Source organism: Phalangium opilio, unplaced genomic scaffold (genome assembly GCF_054372755.1).
Source record: "Phalangium opilio isolate 3A_F unplaced genomic scaffold, DU_Popi_V2 ptg000041l_1, whole genome shotgun sequence".
In the NCBI taxonomy this organism is placed as follows: domain Eukaryota; kingdom Metazoa; phylum Arthropoda; class Arachnida; order Opiliones; family Phalangiidae; genus Phalangium; species Phalangium opilio.
Window position 1 is genome coordinate 7,184,456 of NW_028324165.1, and position 19,964 is coordinate 7,204,419.

A 19,964-nucleotide genomic window follows, 5' to 3' on the forward strand; every position below is an offset into this window, starting at 1 on the left:
ATAAACTAGAAGACAAAGTCGGGGCTAATTGTTGTTTGAAATCATAGCCATCCTAATCGGGAGATATTGCCTTCCAAATGAAATGTTTGTGCAATTTCCAACTAAAACGTATGTTTCAAAATGTGTAAAGCCGCTTACTAAAATAAATACGGATAATAGTTCATATATGGCGCTAGCAAGAAGGATAGAGAATACTTGTTAATAAAAGCAGAAGTAGGATAAGGGACTAGAAGTAAAGAGCTCTAGCATTGGTAGTAGATCCTGGCACTAGTGAATTAATTTGAGGATTTTATGCCGCTTCCATCGTGCCCACACTAGAGAGAAAAAAATTGGTCGAGTTCCAAAATATTTCCAACCCCCTTCCCCTCAACCTAAAGCCGCGGAACACGGACGCGGGTGCTTGAATCTAGTTCGGCCGTCTACCACCGCGAGCGTCTCACTTTTTGGAGGGAAAATTCAGAAACCGCCACCAGAGAGCCAACCGTTAGTGTGTTATCAAGAATATTTACTTTCGCCAAGTGAAGAATTTGGTTACCTCGATACTTCTAGTCCCTTACTTTACTTCTGATAAAAGCAAAAGATAACTGTGGAACTTAAAATTGTTTGCGACTCTAGGAAGGTTGTCTCTTGCATATTACGTACTGGTAATGTTAGTATAGATAAGTTGCACTCAAGTTCATGTTCTGGGACAATTTTACTTAAGAATTTTAGCGAAAAAAAATTGATTAATAAAATAACTTGATCCAAAAACGACGTTTTTCCTTTAATGTTTTAAACAAACGTGACTTGTCTAATAAAAATTGTTTTTTTAACTTTATACGTTGTATTGAGTTGAAAGAGTTCAACAACAGGTGTTTGTTTCACTAGTAGTTTTACATAAGGCCCTAGTCCCGTGTTGGAACAAATACTGCAGTGGTCCATAGTCAATACTCCGTCCTTCTCAACAGATTGTGTTATTTAACACCATGCATGGATTAAAATTTCTAGAGTCAAAAATTGCGCTGTGTTTCAAGAACGGAGCAAACTTTGGTGTTTCGGTAGATTTTGGTGATCATGAACCGTGACCAAAAGTGTTTAAAATGTTTCCTCGTATAATTGGAAATCTAAGCGTCTGCAAAAATGTCATGACTATAAAGTTTTCTAAAATATATCGTCGTGCAATAGGAAATTTAAGTGTAGACAAAAATATGTTCACCTTGGTTATATTGAAAATTCTGGTATGTCTGGGATTAGTTAGGCTTGGTGAAAAGTGTCAACGATTCACTAAAAAGGGATGGGTAACATTTCTAATTGCAAATTCTTACGCGCTACGCGTGATTTATTGGGCAATCGAAATTAATTTTCGTTTCCAAGTAGGCGGATTTGATATTTTGATACAAATTGCGTATTTAACTCGGGTACTTGCGGTTTGCTTCATAGTTAATATCTGTCTCTTCAGTAAAACATTTAGCGCCAATTTCGTAGAAATATGGAAACTGACGAAAAATGTCGTTGAAACGAGATCTTATCGAACATTCGTAGCACTCTCATTGTTGTCGAACATTTCGATGATTTCAATCAAAATGGTCGAAATCTCTCAATTTAACGACAACGAGACTCTACTTCACATCGAATACAACCTTTACGATTGGCGGTTTCTAAAAGTGAACCTTGGTTTAGGTAAAATAGTTAGCGCAGTTGATTACGTGATTTTTTATTTAATTTTAATCGTACCGTTCCTTTTTCAAATTATTTTGGCTTTTCAAGCTCAAGTTGTGCGGTTTCGAGTGAGTGAATTAGCTAATATGATTAAAACCCCGCAAATAAACGTTCAACACATCGCGGCCATTCATACGGACATTGTAAAAATGGTTCAAGACTCGGATTCAAATGTTAAAATACTTTTATGTTTGTGGCTAGTCGAATTCTTTTCCAATGTTGCTGTTAACGTCTCCATTTCTGTATTGAGTGACGAACCCACGATAAATGCCATTTCTTTCGCGATATATACCTTTTTACCGCTAATTTGCACGTTATACTTACTGGTCGTTTTAGCGAGTATTAGCACCTGCGACTCGATGTTAATTTCGGCTTGTCATTTGAGAAGAAAGTTCGTGGGTTTGTTGACTGACGAAGCGATCTTAGAACGGTTTCTAATTTACAAATTTAAATCGACTCCGATGCATTACTCGATCTTGAATTGCGTCAGAATTGACGTTGACTTTATTCAAAGCTTGGTGTTAAGTTCCATTTCGTATTTGTCATTCACTTTGACTATGGCGGGGAAGAAACCGTAGGCAATTTAGTAGAGACGATTGTATGCCCCATTTTCTTTTTTTAAATCATTTAGCCGTTGTTTCAAAACCGTTAAACGAGCACTAAATTTTGACAAAACTCATGATCCATTCAAGCTGAAGGGGATAAAAGTAGAAGGATGACACTCTGTATCCTCTTAATACTTTAGTTCTGTAACAGGCTGGCCCTTATTTTTTGCTCTCCAGCTTATCAAACTTCAGATGTACAGAAAATTTGAGTGAATAGGACCTCCATGCGCTACCTTCACTGTTTTAAAATGATTACTTTAATTTTTTACTTCTGTTATGATTATAATAGTGTGACACGAACGGAAAACGAGAGTAAGTACCCCCAGGATGTGCATCCTTTGACAGTGGTAAAACGAAATACCCATTAAAAGAAGTACAGTAAATCAGATTAAATAGCCCCTCGATGCCCTAACAAAAATTATAACCCTTAATCTTTACTTCAATAAATTTACTTACGTTATAATTGTAATATCTGAAGCCCCAAGCTAGTACCTTTTCTTCTCGATTTGTGGAGAGAAATACACGTAGCTTCTAATAATAAATAATAATATATAATAAATATAATATAAATATAATATAAATAATAATATATAACGTCGGTATATACTTCCGTTTGTTTTTTAAAAATTCCAATCGATTTTTTTGAATTTTGACATAGGAGAGCTGGATTAAAAGCGTGAACCCCTTATTTTCGATAAGGGAGTATTAAACCTTCCATTTAAATTAAGGTAATACCCTAATCATGTATCTCGTTTTAAATATATCGAGCAAACGTAAAACACAATTGAAAATGCTTAACCTTACTAGTACAATTAAATGCAATGCTTAATCTTACTATTATAATCCCCATCCTTTTAAAATACACGAAAGAAAAATGTCACTTCACTACAATTCTCTCCCATTCACTCTCCCTTCAATGGCGAACAAAAACTTTTATACTGTCAAAGGCGCTACTCTTTCAGGTCTGCGAGTACGAGTACAACATGGCGGGTCAAACTAAGAGCCTCATCATAAATGTACATCATACGATGTGAAAAGTAACTAAAAAACTCGCTTATAAAATTTTTTGTTTAACATTTTTAACAATAAAAATCGTTCGTATATAATCCTCTATTATTCCTTTAATGTTAACTCAAAGTTAACCTTTTATCATTATACGCTATAATTTAAAGGAAATAGTTATTAAGCATTTTTAGGCCATATTTACCATTATGCCACTCAAGAAAAAAAAGGGCGGGCTCTGTAAGCAATTTTGCGTTTTTCTTGGCAGAAAATTAACTGTATATGCACCGCCTTCGTTACGCTAGAAATAAATAGATTAAACTCGCTGAAGTTTGAAATTATATTACGCAGTTCAAGAACGGAAAAATCGTAAGTTTCCGGGTAGATTTTGGTGAACGTGTAAAGTGACTCAAAATGTTTCCTCGTTTTATTGGAAATATAAGCGCCTGCAAAAATGTCATGACTAAAAAGTGTTCAAAATTGTATCGTCGTGGAATAGGAAATTTAAGTGTAGACAGAAATATGTTCACTTTTGTTATATTGAAAATTCTGGTATGTTTGGGATTAGTTAGGTTCGGTGAAAGGCGTCAACGGTTCACTAAAAGAGGATGGATAACATTTCTAATTGCAAATTCTTACGGATTACACGTGATTTATTGGGCAATCGAATATAACTTTCGTTTCCAAGTAGGCGGAGTTGATATTTTGTTACAAATTATGTACCCAACGCGTGTACTTTCCGTTTGCTTCTTAATTAATATCTGTCTCTTCAGTAAAACATTTAGCTCCAATTTCGTCAAAATATGGACACTAACGAAACAGGCCGTTGAATCAAGATCTTATCGAATATTCGTAACACTCGCATTGTTGTCGAACGTTTTGATGATTTCCATAAAAATAGTGGAAATAGCTCAATATAACGTAAACGAGACGCTAATTTACATCGAAAACAACTTTCACGATTGGCGGTTTTTAAAAGTGAATCTTGGTTTGGGTAAAATTGTTAGCGCAGTTGATTCCGTGATGTTTTATTTAATTTTAATCATACCATTTCTCTTTCAAATTATTTTGGCTTTTCAAGCTGACATTGTGCGGTTTCGAGTGATTGAATTAGCTAATAAGATTAAAAACCCGCAAATAAACGTTAAAAACATCGCGGTCATTCATACAGAGATTGTGAAAATGATTCAAGACTCGGATTCAAATGTTAAAATACTTTTATGTTTGTGGCTAGTCGAATTCTTCTCAAATGTTGCTGTTAACGTCTCCATTTCTGTATTGAGTGATGAAGCGATGATAAGTGCCATTTCATCAGTCATATATACATTTCAACCGCTAATTTGCACATTATATTTACTGGTTATTTTAGCGAGTATTAGCACCTGCGACTCGATGTTAATTTCGGCTTGTCATTTGAGACAAAAGTTCGTGGGTCTGTCTACTGACGAAGCGATCTCACAACGTTTTTTAATTTACAAATTTAAATCGGCTCCGATGCATTACTCGGTCTTGAATTGCGTCAGAATTGACGCTGACTTTATTCAAAGTTTGTTGTTAAGTTCCATTTCGTATTTGTCATTCACTATGACAATGGTGGAGAAGAAGCCATAGACAATTTAATTATTTAAATAGACTTTAAATAATGGTGGTACTTTCCTTTAGGAAACAAATTTTTCATTAAAGAAAGGCTTTATTTTTGTACACGGGCTTTCGTGAACGTTTTCTATCCTCAAACTTCGAGGACAATTAAAGGGGAAATGTAAACCAATAACGTATTATAGAAATTTATATGCAATTAGATCTTGGAAAGTAGAAGGCAAAGTCTTGGCTAATTGTTGTTTGAAATCATAGCCATCCTATTTCCTAATCGCTGTTACAAATACGTAAGATATTGCCTTAAAAAAGGAATGTGTGAAAAAGATCCAATTTTCCACCAAAATGTTGGTTCCAAAACGTGTAAAGCCGCGCTATAAATAAATACGAATAATAGTTTTAATTCTCTAGCTCATAGATGGCGCTAGCAAAGAACGCTAGAGAATACTTGTTAATAAAAGAGGACCGTGGATCTTAGAATGGTTAGAATTGATCTAGGAAGGCTGTCTCTTTTATCAGGGATAGATTTAATTTCATTAAGTAGGAATGGAGAACGGTTAGTATTTACTCCAGTCCGACTCATGGCCCAGTATAGAGCCCCTCCCTCCAAAACGTAACGAAAAGTTTAAATGATCTTATTGGCTCACTTAAAGTGCGCCACCGGAGGCTTGCGGGGTCAAACTGTTGGGAAGCATAATGCCTAGCCCCCCGCCGCGACGGTGGCGCCACTCCTTATAGCCAAAAAGCTGAGTGTTTTCCCCCGTCCCTAAAGGCAGACTGCCTCGGGAGAGGTCCGGTTAGCCCCTTTAAACTACGTTTTGATGACGTTGCTGACGGGGACGGCGAAAAATACGTAATTCCTTTTTACCTCTGTCGCTAAAACCCGCCTCTTCTTTCATACCCCTCCGTCCCGTGGAAAGAGGTCCTGGACTTTGACGCGCGCCCAGATTACTCTGTTCTCCATTCCCACTCCTAAAATTAAGTCTATCCCTACTTGTATAAGACCAGTGAGCACATATAAGAACTTAAGAAGAGAACTCTAGAGAAAAAATTCTTTATCAGCTCCCATTTCAAACCCGAGCTACACACATGCGCAATCGGCGCAACAGAGAGAAAAAATCGGAGTTTGTTAACGCCCAGAATGGATCACGTGACGTTTGGCTCCTCGGCTGTGAGCCGAGGTAGGTGCGCGTGAGAGAGAGAGAGAGAGATCGTGGTGTGCCGTCATCGTCACCATCACTCTTCTATCTTTGAATATCCTAGTCTCCTTTTTATAAGTGCTCACTGAGAAGACTTAACGATTACTCGTAATGTTAATATAAATATGCCGCACTCAAATTTATGTTCTTTGACAATTTTACTTACTAATTAAAGCGAAAAATGTTTCAGCAAAATGTGACTTACCTAATAAGGATTATTTTTTAACTTTGAAAGTTTTATTGAGAAGAAATAGATCAACAACAGGTGTTGCACAACGAACTTTACATAGGGCCCTCCCATTTTGAGAGAAAATAAAAATGGGGAAAATGTGCTTTGCATTTGTAATGTACGGTACCATACTCTGGTGCTCAGTGTGGTGAGAAAAATGCTCACCTTCGTTATATTGAAAATTATGCAATACCTTGGATTAATTTGGTTCGGTAGAAGTCAAAGTGTCTGCGATAATATCGTGACTAAAAATATTTCGAAGTGTTTGGTCGTATTCGTGGAATTGGAAATGTGAAACCTTTGTTTTTCCATCATTGTTTACCAAACTTTACGTAGCGTGTAGGAAAAATGGAAACTGACATTATTATTATTTAAAATAAATTGACTTGGAGAAAATGGAAATAAGTACCTTAGTGCCAGCTCTATCTAACTAGTTAAATAAATGATACCATTTATGGATTAAACTCTCTTACAGTAAAAGTATTTATGACGTTGAAGGACAGAACAAACGTCAGTGTTTCGGTAGATTTTTGGTGATCGTGAACGGTGAATAATTGCTTAAAAAATGTTTGCTCGTAGAATTCCAAATCGAAGTGTATGCAAAAATGTCGCAATTAAAATTTGCTGCAAAATGTTTGGTCGTGGAAATGGAAAACAGAGTTACAGCAAAAATGCGTTCACTTTGGTTATTTTGAAAATACTGCAATGTCTGGAATTAGTTAGGCTAGGTAAAAAGCGTCAAAAATTCACTAAGAAAGGATGGGTAACATTTGTGATTGCAAACTCATTTGCAATGCGCGTGATTTATTGGGCAATCGAATTCAATTTTCGTGTCCAAGTAGGCGGAGTTGATATTTTGTTACAAGTTATGTACCTAACGCGTGTACTTGCGGTTTGTTTCATAGTTAATATCTGCCTCTTCAGTAAGACATTTAGCTCCAATTTCGTAAAAATATGGACACTAACGAAAAAGACAATTGAAACAAGATCGTATCGGATATTCGTCACACTCTCATTCCTGTCGAATATTTTGATGATTTCAATCAAAATAGTGGAAATTGCTCAATATAACGTAAACGAGACGCTAATTTACATCGAATACAACCTTCACGATTGCCGGTTTTTAAAAGTGAACCTTGGTTTGGGTAAAATTGTTAGCGCAGTTGATTACGTGCTTTTCTATTTAATTTTAATCGTACCATTTCTATTTCAAATTATTTTGGCTTTTCAAGCTGACATTGTGCGGTTTCGTGTGATTGAATTAGCAAATAAGATTAAAAACCCGCAATTGAACATTAAACACATCGCGACAGTCCATACGGACATTGTGAAAATGGTTCAAGACTCGGATTCAAATGTTAAAATACTCTTATGTTTGTGGCTAGTCGAATTTTTTTCTAATGTTGCCGTTAACGTCTCGATCTCTGTATTGAGTGACGAACCAATGATAAATGCCATTTCTTTTGCGATATATACATTTCTACCGCTAATTTGCACATTATATTTACTGGTTATTTTATCGAGTATTAGCACCTGCGACTCTATGCTAATTTCGGCTTGTCATTTGAGAAGAAAGTTCGCTGGACTGTCGTCTCACGAAGCGATATTACACCGCTTTTTAGTTTACAAATTTAAATCGGCTCCGATGCATTACTCTGTCTTGAAATGCGTCAGAATTGACGCTGACTTTATAGAAAGCCTGTTGTTAAGTTCCATTTCGTATTTGTCATTCACATTGGCTATGGTGGAGAAGTAACCACGCTCAATTTAGTAGAGACGTTTCAAAACTGGCACTAAATTGACAAATGACTTCAAACTAATGATCCATTCAAGCAGAAGGGGATAATAGAAGAAGCGTGACACTCTGTACCCTCTTAATACTTTAGTTATGTAAAATGATTCTTCCCCCAGGAGAGGGAGCCCTTTTTGTTAATTTGCTCTCCTGTTCATCAAACTTAATTCAGATGGACATCGCACCATCGTGCTAGGGTGAATTCTATAGCTGTTCTAAATTCTCAAAAATCAATTTATCTACAAACCTTGATTGTCTTGACGTGGGGACAAAAATGACCACAAGCGCATGCATGCATGTGCCTTGGTTGGCAAATAGTTAAGCAGCGCTAATAGAGTAATGATGAGAATTGAACTATTTACATGGCGTATGTGATTCGGTTTAGTAACCTTGCTATAATAAATGTTAAAATGATGTTGGGTAGGAAGAATCATGTTACAATTACCCCGGCCCTTTGTGGTGGTACACATCTCTCGAAGAGAAGTATTATATACTTCTGATTCAAGTTGATAACTTCATTTCTGTCATAAGACCTCCATTTTTGACTTACACACAAACCAACACAAAAAATTATCAAATCAAATTTAAAATACTTTTGGTATTTTTATTTTTAATTAAAACGTAAAAAAAAAATCCGTTTTACAATAATGGTAAAAAATTTAAATTCTTTACCGTTAATTAATAAAATTAGGTGGTGGGTAGAAGAAAATCAATCACTCCAAAATATTGACTATAATTATGAATTTTTATTATTTCTTTTTCTGCCATGATGATATTTGTGAGCTTAAAATGTTATAATTAATTAATATTTTACAAAAATTCATTAATTAATTAATTTCCTTCTCTCAAAACTGTCTAAAACTGTATAATAAATAAACTCTACCAATCTCTAATCATGATCCTTTGCCTTCGCGCAAAAAGAAATGCCGCCCTTATTTACACCACTTTCTTTAAAAACTATTATCGAAAAGTTACAATTTAAAAATTAATTCTGTTTAAAAGTTAAAAATTTCATTTCTACTCCCATCGCTGCTAATTTAATATTACTCTATCGAATATAATTAGTATTATTTTAAAAATTTTGATTCTGTTTTTATATTTTATTTTTTTATACTAACGTTGCTCTTTTAACATTTTCCTGATCTTCGTACCAAGCAATCATTTCTTCGTGAAAATCATCAACTACAGACATTCTCGACGGATCAAAGGTAAAACTTCCATCGGGACTCATTACGTTCGGAGATTTGGATTGAGCCAGTCTGTAATAAATGAAGTTTTTTAATTAAATCTTTTAATTTTATTAAAATTTTTGAAATTATTATGAAGTCAATGTGTGGAGGTTCAGATTTTTTATTTCTTGGTAGTTTAGAACATTTGTGACGTAATTTCGATCGTACGTGTAACGCAATTTCCGATCGTACATATGTGACGCAATTTCGATCGTACATATGTGACGCAATTTCGATCGTACATATGTGACGCAATTTCGATCGTACATATGTGACGCAATTTCGATCGTACATATGTGACGCAATTTCGATCGTACATATGTGACGCAATTTCGATCGTACATATGTGACGCAATTTCGATCGTACATATGTGACGCAATTTCGATCATATATGTGACGTAATTTCGATCATATATGTGACGTAATTTCGATCATATATGTGACGTAATTTCGATCATATATGTGACGTAATTTCGATCATATATGTGACGTAATTTCAATCATATATGTGACGTAATTTCAATCATATATGTGACGTAATTTCAATCATATATGTGACGTAAGAATCTTCTCTATGTCTGATTAAAGTCACCTTAAATTCATTTCGGAAATTTAACTAAAAATTTATCATCTATTACATTTCAAAAACCATGATAGCAGCTAATGTCTGAACTCTGAAAACCGATTCTCACACAATTTGACTTCATAAAACTTCCTCCAAAACAAATTAAAATTTAAATTACTTACGCAGGACTATTGGCTCTCCTTATAACCCTAGTAGGGCTAAGTAAATGTTTATTAATTGGAGATTCAGGTAAGAAATTAGAGTTAGCCATTCCAGGAGGACTCCCGTAATAAAGTTCCCTTTGGGTTCTCGTGGCCGTAGCACCTCCTACGCAATTGACTTCCTTATATGGCGAATTTGAAACATCTTGTAGCGACGAATCATCCTTCTTATTAACACTATTATTATTATTGCATTTCACCGGACTATTTTGACAGGATGATGACGTAGAAGCGGACGAATTACGATGCTTTGTGCTGTACTTATAAAAATCTGAGAGTTCGTATGGTTTAGTCTCTTCCCAATACGGTTGAAATTGTCCAACGCTAACTACATCCACCGTTGGAACGCCAGAAATGGGTCCATTTTGATAATTAAACTCGGGCGGTACAACGGACGTCCTTCCTGTTGTTGTTGGGGGACAACCGGAAGTAGGCGTGGTCTCCTTTGATTCTTCGGGAATTGAGGAAGACTGAATGTCGTTTGACGATGGATGGGACATCGAATGTGTGGATGTGGATGTAGTTGGGGTCACAGACCTTCCCGCGATCAAGTTATCCAAGTTCGCCGTCATAGACGCAAGGGTATTTAACGTATTTGTACTTCCCAGCTCCTTGGACTTTGACCTTCTCACCGGTAACGGGGAATCTAAGGAAGTCTCTGTCCAATTCTTCGACCGTGACTTTGGGGACTGAACATTACTCGCGGTTGCTCCGACAACCTCGTCTAAAGACGTTTCTAACCATAACTGAGGATGTACAACTGATACGGGCTTCGAGGAACCGTTACTTAGACCCGAAACACTACCGTGTCTTTGCAAATTATCACTCCGTTGTACACCATCTTCACTATTTTGAACGTTCAATGTACTTGGTCTCGGCAACGAGTTCATACGCGAGCTAACATCCCCGGATTTGCTGTGCTTCAAACGTGGTTTACCAGGCGGTGGTAAATACGTCACGGTAATACCATCACGTGGGATCGTGTTATTACTTCCTCCACCACTTCTTAAGGAATTAGGTAAGTAATTGTCCTCGAAGACGGGGTAATCATCACAGTCTAATCTATCTAAACTACGCGATTCGTTGCTGTTTCCGCTGCGTACCCTTTGAACTTGCCGATGTAATGAACTGAACTGGTGTTGGTAAACGGGGTTAACCGTTTCAATTGTACCACCTCCACCTGCACCTGGGTGTTTAAACTGTTGAGAGCTATTAAAACTTGACTGGTGCCTTAGTCGAGCGGCATTGTGTTGTTCATTAGCGTCGTGTTGTTGTTGCTGGCGCGTCTTGGGGTACATACTCAGTCTTTCATCATAGGACATCGATGTTGGAAGCGTATGAGATTGATTATGGTACTGTTGAGGTGGGAGAGGTGATTGGGGTTTCTTAGACACTGGACTTTGTGGTGCCGGGGACTGCGGTTGAGAGTTAAGTCTTTGATACGAGTGCCTTCGCATACTATCCAAACTATTGTGCCTGGACATGAGACCAAAATTCTCTGGTTCCGTTTTTGGGGTGGGTGATGGAAGAATTATATCGTCTTTAGAATCAAGAGCCTGACTCGTTCGTTGCGTCGAAACGCTGTACAGGTTCGAACCTTCCGTATTTAACGAAGCCTCGAATCTGAGACGTAACAAAAATTTGACGCGTATTTTTTAATAATAATGCCTTTATTTTATGCAAATGAGGTGCGCTGAAGCGTAGCTTATTAATTGCTACTTTGGGTGCGTTCAAAATCCAAAGGACAGACAGTAAGTACAGTAGTTGTACAAAAACCAGAAGGGGTGTCCAACAATATTATGCATCATGCCAAATTAATTGGTAACGGTGATTATTAATATGTTTTTACACCGAGCAAAGCAGTGTGGCACCAATTAAGCATACATCCTGTTAAACCCACCAACGAATCATGCCAAAAATACTACGTACTAGATGCTACAACTACAAGTGATTATGTCTACATTATTGCAAACAACATACCAAAGCATTAGCTTAAACACCGTTTCGCGTACAGTTATATTTTATAAGTGAAATTATATATTGTATTAAATAATTTAGATATTTTAAAACACTTATGTTATCAACTCCCAAACCTTAGTACAAGTGCAGGTTCAATGAAGACCCTTATCCAAGACTAAAAACACCATATTTGCGGTGGTCCATGGTTTACCACAAGGGGGTAAACAAAGGAATAGAGTAATTTCGGTAGAGAGGGGAGTGAACTGCGTATCCCCCCGCGTTGGGGGCAACTTTGTAATAGAACATAGAGCTATCTCAGAAGCCTTAGTGTGACGTCACCCATGCTTTTGCTCATAGAACCAAAGCGGTACCAAACATGGCCGCCAACTGCCAAAGCTAAGCCAGTGACGTTTTACCTAGTCCTAGGCACTCACGTCACAACTGAGATAGCTTTATACTATTCGCCCCCGGAAGGGGGGATGTCACTAAGGTAAGAGATAGAGGGTTATGACGTTGTGATATATAGAAAAGAAATTACTCTTTAGGCATAAAGTGTGTAGAAAATTAGTGCGAAATAGTGTGTTGATAAATACTACACTACTAATATTGTGTCAAATACAATTCATGCAAAAAGTTCTCCATTTCAAAAACATCGCAAAAAAAAAAAGTTCGCAGCGCTTTTAAAAAATTATATCTAATACACAATTAAATAAATTACTTTCAAACTTAAATTAATTAGTTTAAACCCGCAGCGACATTAAATAGCAAGCCAACTAAGTAACTATAAGTGCATTGCAATTAGCAATGGATAAAATCTTATGCAACAAGAACATCGGTTGCAAAAAATAAATAGATAAAAAAGGCTTAACACTTACCGATTTTGGTAGGGCGACTTCAACATGGCACAATTCGCGTTGTCAATGCTAATATTGTCATATTCGGACCCTGTTGAGTAAGTTCTACTTGTTGCTGAACTCCCTCCACCACCATTCAGGGGTAACGTTGGGTAATGTTGATTTCGATAACTTTGTCTCGTTTGATAGAGTCCGTTTGGTTTATAACCCTGTCCATCGAAGCTGCGATCAGTTACGCGACACACTGGTGACGCTGGAGGAGTGTCCGAAGAACTAACGGTAGTTTGAGAGTTGTGCCGGTGTTTGGTCGGACTTGCCGGTGCCGAGATGGAACCGTTTCGACTTAGAAGGCGGTTTTCGTTATGAACAGAGGATGAATTTGAACTTGGTACTGGTGATGGACAGTTTGAAGAATTCTGATAAACAGAAAAATAACGTTGGTTTTAGGCGAGTATTTTCATGAATTTCACAAAGATAAACGCGACTCATAGACTTTCCCATGAATTTCACAAAGATAAACGCGACTCATAGACTTTCCCATGAATTTCACAAAGATAAACGCGACTCATAGACTTTCCCATGAATTTTCGCAATCGTAAACGCGACTCAAAAGACTTTCCCATGAATTTTCGCAATCGTAAACGCGACTCAAAAGACTTTCCCATGAATTTTCGCAATCGTAAACGCGACTCAAAAGACTTTCCCATGAATTTTCGCAATCGTAAACGCGACTCAAAAGACTTTCCCATGAATTTTCGCAATCGTAAACGCGACTCAAAAGACTTTCCCATGAATTTTCGCAATCGTAAACGCGACTCAAAAGACTTTCCCATGAACTTTCACACAGATAAACGCGACTCAAAAGACTTTCCCATGAACTTTCACAAAAGTAAACGCGACTCAGACTTTCCCATGAACCTTCACAAACGTAAACGCGACTCAGACTTTCCCATGAACCTTCACAAACGTAAACGCGACTCAGACTTTCCCATGAACCTTCACAAACGTAAACGCGACTCAAAGACTTTCCCATGAACTTTTACAAACATAAACGCGACTCAAAGACTTTCCCATGAACTTCAGCAAAGATAAACGCGACTCAAAGACTTTCCCATGAACTTCAGCAAAGATAAACGCGACTCACAGACTTTCCCATGAACTTCCACAAACGTAAACGCGACTCAAAGACTTTCCCATGAACTTCCACAAAGATAAACGCGACTCACAGACTTTCCCATGAACTTCCACAAACGTAAACGCGACTCAAAGACTTTCCCATGAACTTCCACAAACGTAAACGCGACTCAAAGACTTTCCCATGAACTTACACAAACGTAAACGCGACTCAAAGACTTTCCCATGAACTTCCACAAACGTAAACGCGACTCAAAGACTTTCCCATGAACTTCCACAAAGGTAAACGCGACTCAGACTTTCCCATGAACCTTCACAAACATAAACGCGACTCGAAGACTTTCCCATGAACCTTCACAAACATAAACGCGACTCGAAGACTTTCCCATGAACCTTCACAAACATAAACGCGACTCGAAGACTTTCCCATGAACTTCCACAAACATAAACGCGACTCAGACTTTCCCATGAACCTTCACAAACGTAAACGCCACTCAAAAACTTTCCCATGAACTTTCACAAATATAAACGCGACTCAAAGACTTTCCCATGAACTTCCACAGAGATAAACGCGACTCAAAGACTTTCCCATGAACTTCACTTGAAACTAAAAACAACCCTCTCGTGAAAATTCATTTTAGAAAGTAAAACCCAGCATACCTGACAGAAAAATCTACAGAACATCCTTCCTGTACGAAACTTGAACCCAGACTAAAGTCTAAAACGCTAAAAACCCCGAAATTTCTCTACAATCTAGAAACAAAGGAAATGATTTGCAATCAAGCCTTACACGCCACCTCCCACCCTAGCTGCTGTTTTCCCTCAAGTTTACTTAATCATTTCGTATAGTAAAAATCATGGAATTCAACTAAATGACCTTGCAAAAATATTTCTTTCCCAAGCTTTCCCGTCTAACGAAGCGGAACAATACTTAATAAGCTGGCGAATAATCTTTATTACCATTTCTACCTTTACAAAGACACACAAGTTATTTAACCACCAAAGGTAAATTAGAAGTTAAATAAAATAAAATTCATAAAATGAATAGTTGGGACAGAGTTGAAATAATCAATACTAATAGCATAAGTTGATAAGATATGTTCATCCATAAGTTTGTCACTGGTAACTTAGAAACTGGAGCTTGTTATGAAGTGAGTGAGGTAGGTCATAGATTCGAGGTAAAGCGACATACGCCTGGTGACTGGGGCGCTGTCAAAGGCTTAGTAATGCAGACTAAATAGGAATTAAGATGGACTGCAAAATTAACTGTGTAGTCAACTCTCGCTTGTCGATCTAGAACTATCTCTCAGTATGTCTCTAGCATTACGAAGCGTCATACTTATGGAACATATCTTATAAACTTATGTCAATATTAATACCAATGATAAAACTTCGCGGACTAACATATTAAGTGAATAAGGTCGAATGTGCAAATATAACGTTTATCAGCCTTATCAACTGCTCTGACCAATATAGCGTTAAAAAGTTGCTATCCAAGGTGGGGTCCGCGGGCTCTCTAAAATTGTACCTATATCTTTAACTAAAGTTTTTCCAGTAGTGCCGTGACTACTTTAAGGTTGTAAATACATTAAAATGTGAAAATTGAGCCTTATAAAGTTGTTTTGCGATTTGAAAATAAATAATTTGATAACTGAAAATAAAATAGGGTAAGCCCTCATGTTTCACGTCATAACGGTGTCACCTTGACATAAATAAATAAAGCTTTATTTCAGGACATCGATATCCTTATGTCATTAAAACTTATTTACATAAGGGTCCTAAATTAATTTAAATTATATGCTAAAAATCAAGAGCTCGTGATGGACATTTGACCCTTGTACGTGTCGTCGCAACTATAGCAACATCGCGATGTCATAACCGTGCAAAAGGCTTTTTGAACGACAATAGATATTCCTCAAAGCATATATACATATCACATGCACAAAATTTAATACTACGCTATAATTTTAATTTAAGGTATCTGATACCCATAATAACTTCACCTTAACCTACTTCTACCAGAATAAAAAAAAACCCCCAAAGAAGAAATTGTAGGAAAAAAAAAATAAAAGACATAATTACCTGTCCAACAGAAACAGTTAGGACACGGTTGATATGATTGTTGGCATCTTCGAGACCAGCTTGAAGTGTAATCATAGAGTCCGTGTAACACTTCTCATTAACACCACCACCACCACCACTTCCGTCCGTCGAATGACTTATATTATCCTCACTGCGTTCATCATCGGACATTTGCCGAGCTGCAAGACGTTTCTTCATATCCACTTGCTTCTTTTTGGCAATTAACTCCTTTTCCAACTCCTTGAGTTTAACTTGGGCTTGTTGATAGGTGATTTTGCGTTGCCGTCGAACCGATTTCTTGGCCGAAACATCGTTAGCGAGTTTCCAAGCGGCGGAAGCGATTTTACTTTGAATATCGATGTTTAATTCGAGTTTCGTCATGATTTCCTCTTCTTTAGTTTGTCCGCAAAGAATAAGTTTGTCATTTAACATAAAAGACGTTCCAACGCGTCGTCTGACTTGAGGGGGCGGTTCCCCAACCGATAACGGAGTTTCCGGTGGGAGTTCTCCGGTTAATTCGCCTTCTCGAAGGCAGATGGCTTTCAAGTCGGCGGTTTTCTTTATGAGGGCTTCTTCCAACGCGTCGCGTTTGGCTTTTAAGGCGGCCAACATGGCTGCTCTGGCTTGTCGCCCTTCTTCGCTGACACCGTCTCCTTCAATTTTGAGAGCGGGTAAACTGTGCGCCGAGGCACTACGACTTAAACGTGGGGTTGAACTGGCGGAAGACGACAAGGAATGGGTACTGGCTGATAATTCGGCCGCAATTTGACCTAAATTGCGAGGAACTTGAACCTGAGACTGAAGAAACAAAATTGTATTCTTATTAACAAAATCATATTAAAAATATTAATTTTTGTAGTAATTATCCATGCCGAAAATTTCGTTAACATGCCAATAATCCATGCCGATAATTTCGTTAACATGCCAATAATCCATGCCGATAATTTCGTTAACATGCCAATAATCCATGCCGATAATTTCGTTAACATGCCAATAATCCATGCCGATAATTTCGTTAACATGCCAATAATCCATGCCGATAATTTCGTTAACATGCCAACAAATATATCCCGATAATTTCGTTAACATGCCAACAAATATATCCCGATAATTTCGTTAACATGCCAACAAATATATCCCGATAATTTCGTTAACATGCCAACAAATATATCCCGATAATTTCGTTAACATGCCAACAAATATATCCCGATAATTTCGTTAACATGCCAACAAATATATCCCGATAATTTCGTTAACATGCCAACAAATATATCCCGATAATTTCGTTAACATGCCAACAAATATATCCCGATAATTTCGTTAACATGCCAACAAATATATCCCGATAATTTCATTAACATGCCAATTAATATATCCCGATAATTTCGTTAACATGCCAATTAATATATCCCGATAATTTCGTTAACATGCCAATTAATATATCCCGATAATTTCGTTAACATGCCAATTAATATATCCCGATAATTTCGTTAACATGCCAATTAATATATCCCGATAATTTCGTTAACATGCCAATTAATATATCCCGATAATTTCGTTAACATGCCAACAAATATATCCCCACTTTCACTTAACCTTTTTCATAAAACCCAAATATATTTTGCAAACTTACTTTATTGTGCTTTCTGTCCAAATAAAACTGATGTTGAGCGATAGCCATGGACCAAATACATTTTGTCAGACTTGGAGATTGAGCTAGCCATACCAGGACAGTAACGTTCCCTGGACCAAAAGTTCTACGACTTACAGAAACCCTAGAATCAAAAATAATTAACCAGATCAAAAAACTATTCCTTCCACCAAAATAAAATAAAATTAACAATTAATAAACTACTCTTACTGAGTAGTGGGATCACAAATAGCATCGGAAAGCTCGTCTAAGTCAGAGGGAGGCTCTTCAATGGCATCCTCGTAAAGATTGAAACTGCTTAGGGTATGAACCACCCTAGAATAACAACCAACCAACCCACGAGTTTGATGAGCATAATTAATCCAGAGTCTTAATTGTCATTGTTTAAGAAAATTCGTCTCCTAGCTCTGTTGCTTGAAAAGTTTCGCAGTTTCAATATTTACAAGATAGCTAATTGAAGTTGCTAACAAGTCTTTGAAATTGACCGAAAAAAAACGTCCCATTCAACGTTACAATGACCTTTAGAGGCCTATTCTTAAATTCCTTGACTTTTCACGACCTTTAGAGGCCTATCTTCAATTTCCCTGACTTTTGCATGACCTTTAAAGGCCCATTTTCAATTTCCCTGACTTTTCCATGACCTTTAAAGGCCCATTTTCAATTTCCCTGACTTTTCCATGACCTTTAAAGGCCCATTTTCAATTTCCCTGACTTTTCTATGACCTTCAAGTCATATTTTTAATCTCCCTGACTTTTCCATGACCTTTAAAGGCCCATTTTCAATTTCCCTGACTTTTCTATGACCTTCAAGTCATATTTTTAATCTCCCTGACTTTTCTATGACCTTCAAGTCATATTTTTAATCTCCCTGACTTTTCTATGACCTTCAAGTCATATTTTTAATCTCCCTGACTTTTCTATGACCTTCAAGTCATATTTTTAATCTCCCTGACTTTTCTATGACCTTCAAGTCCTATTTTTAAAATCTCCGACTTTTCACGACCTTTTAAGGCTTATTTTTAAACTCCCTGACTTTTCCATGACCTGTAACGCCCATTTTTAAAATCCCCGACTTTTCACGACCTTTCAAGGCCCATTTTTAAACTCCCTGACTTTTCCATGACCTTTAAGGCCTATTTCTAAATTCCCTGACATTTTCATGGTTTCCCTCACCCTTGGCGACCTTATTCTCGATCCATAATTAAAAATTAGGTAATATTAACATGTTATGCTAAATGATTAGGTTTTTTTTGGTCAATTTCTTAAACTCTGTAGTCTGTACTAGTTACGCATTTTAAAACGAGTGAAAAACGAATTTGTGCATATAAACAGAACGTGAAACTTAAAAACAACAAAGTCAGGAGACGTAAAAAAATTCACAACATAAAAATAAGGATGATTCGGTGCTTGGTCATTTATACATAAATATCGGGGTTTAAAAGATTTGTGGTGTGAATATGAATTGCATTTAGAAACAGTTCGAAAGACTGCGTGTGAATTTGAATGTGTGAAAGGTTAAATGTGAAATTTAAGCAACAATATCCAATATGAGCGTGAAGGATTCAAATAAATTTTACTTGCTTACCAACAATAAAATTTACTCAAAACGTTACTAAATCATAAGTTTATAAGATGGGTTACATGATAAGTTTGACACTACCTATATGAGTTCGTAATGCTAGAGACTTACAGCTCGAGATAACTAGTTCTAGCAGAACGACAAGCGAGAATTGAAGTACTACACTCGGTTGGTTAATTTAGCAGGACTTCCATCTAGCTCCTATTTAGTCTGCATTACTAAGCCTTTGACAGCAGCGCCTCATCAGGTGTATGTCGCTTTACCTCGAATCTATGACCTACTTCAATCACTTCAAAATTACAAGCTCCAGTTTCTAAGTTACCAGTGACAAACTTATGCAGTAACATATCTTATGAACTTATGGAGCGAGAATTGAAGTACTACACTCGGTGGTTAAGCTCCTATTTAGTCTGCATTACTAAGCCTTTGACAGCAGCGCCAAAACCAGGCGTACATCGCTTTACCTCGAATCTATGACCTACTTCAATAACTTCAAAGTTACAAGCTCCAGTTTCTAAGTTACCAGTGACAAACTTATGCAGCAACATATCTTATAAACTTATGACATGGT

At 37.0% G+C, this 19,964-nt stretch overlaps 1 protein-coding gene across 7 annotated transcripts in view; it reads right to left on the reverse strand.

Moving 5' to 3' along the window:
• Positions 1–8,696: 8,696 nt before the first annotated feature.
• The window catches only part of LOC149679697 (uncharacterized), a 99,226-nt gene continuing 87,958 nt past the window's right edge, over positions 8,697–19,964 (reverse strand). For 6 of the 7 annotated variants that reach the window (XM_089835485.1, XM_089835481.1, XM_089835480.1 and 3 more), the window contains 6 exons: positions 18,025–18,129; positions 17,797–17,938; positions 16,164–16,961; positions 12,969–13,363; positions 10,096–11,757; positions 8,697–9,377 (listed from right to left, as the gene is read on the reverse strand). In XM_089835485.1, the coding sequence (XP_089691611.1) occupies positions 9,227–9,377; positions 10,096–11,757; positions 12,969–13,363; positions 16,164–16,961; positions 17,797–17,938; positions 18,025–18,129 (3,253 nt within the window). In that variant the 3' untranslated portion in view covers positions 8,697–9,226. The remainder of the gene's footprint in view (positions 9,378–10,095; positions 11,758–12,968; positions 13,364–16,163; positions 16,962–17,796; positions 17,939–18,024; positions 18,130–19,964) is intronic. The other variant, XM_089835484.1, reaches the window with a different exon arrangement.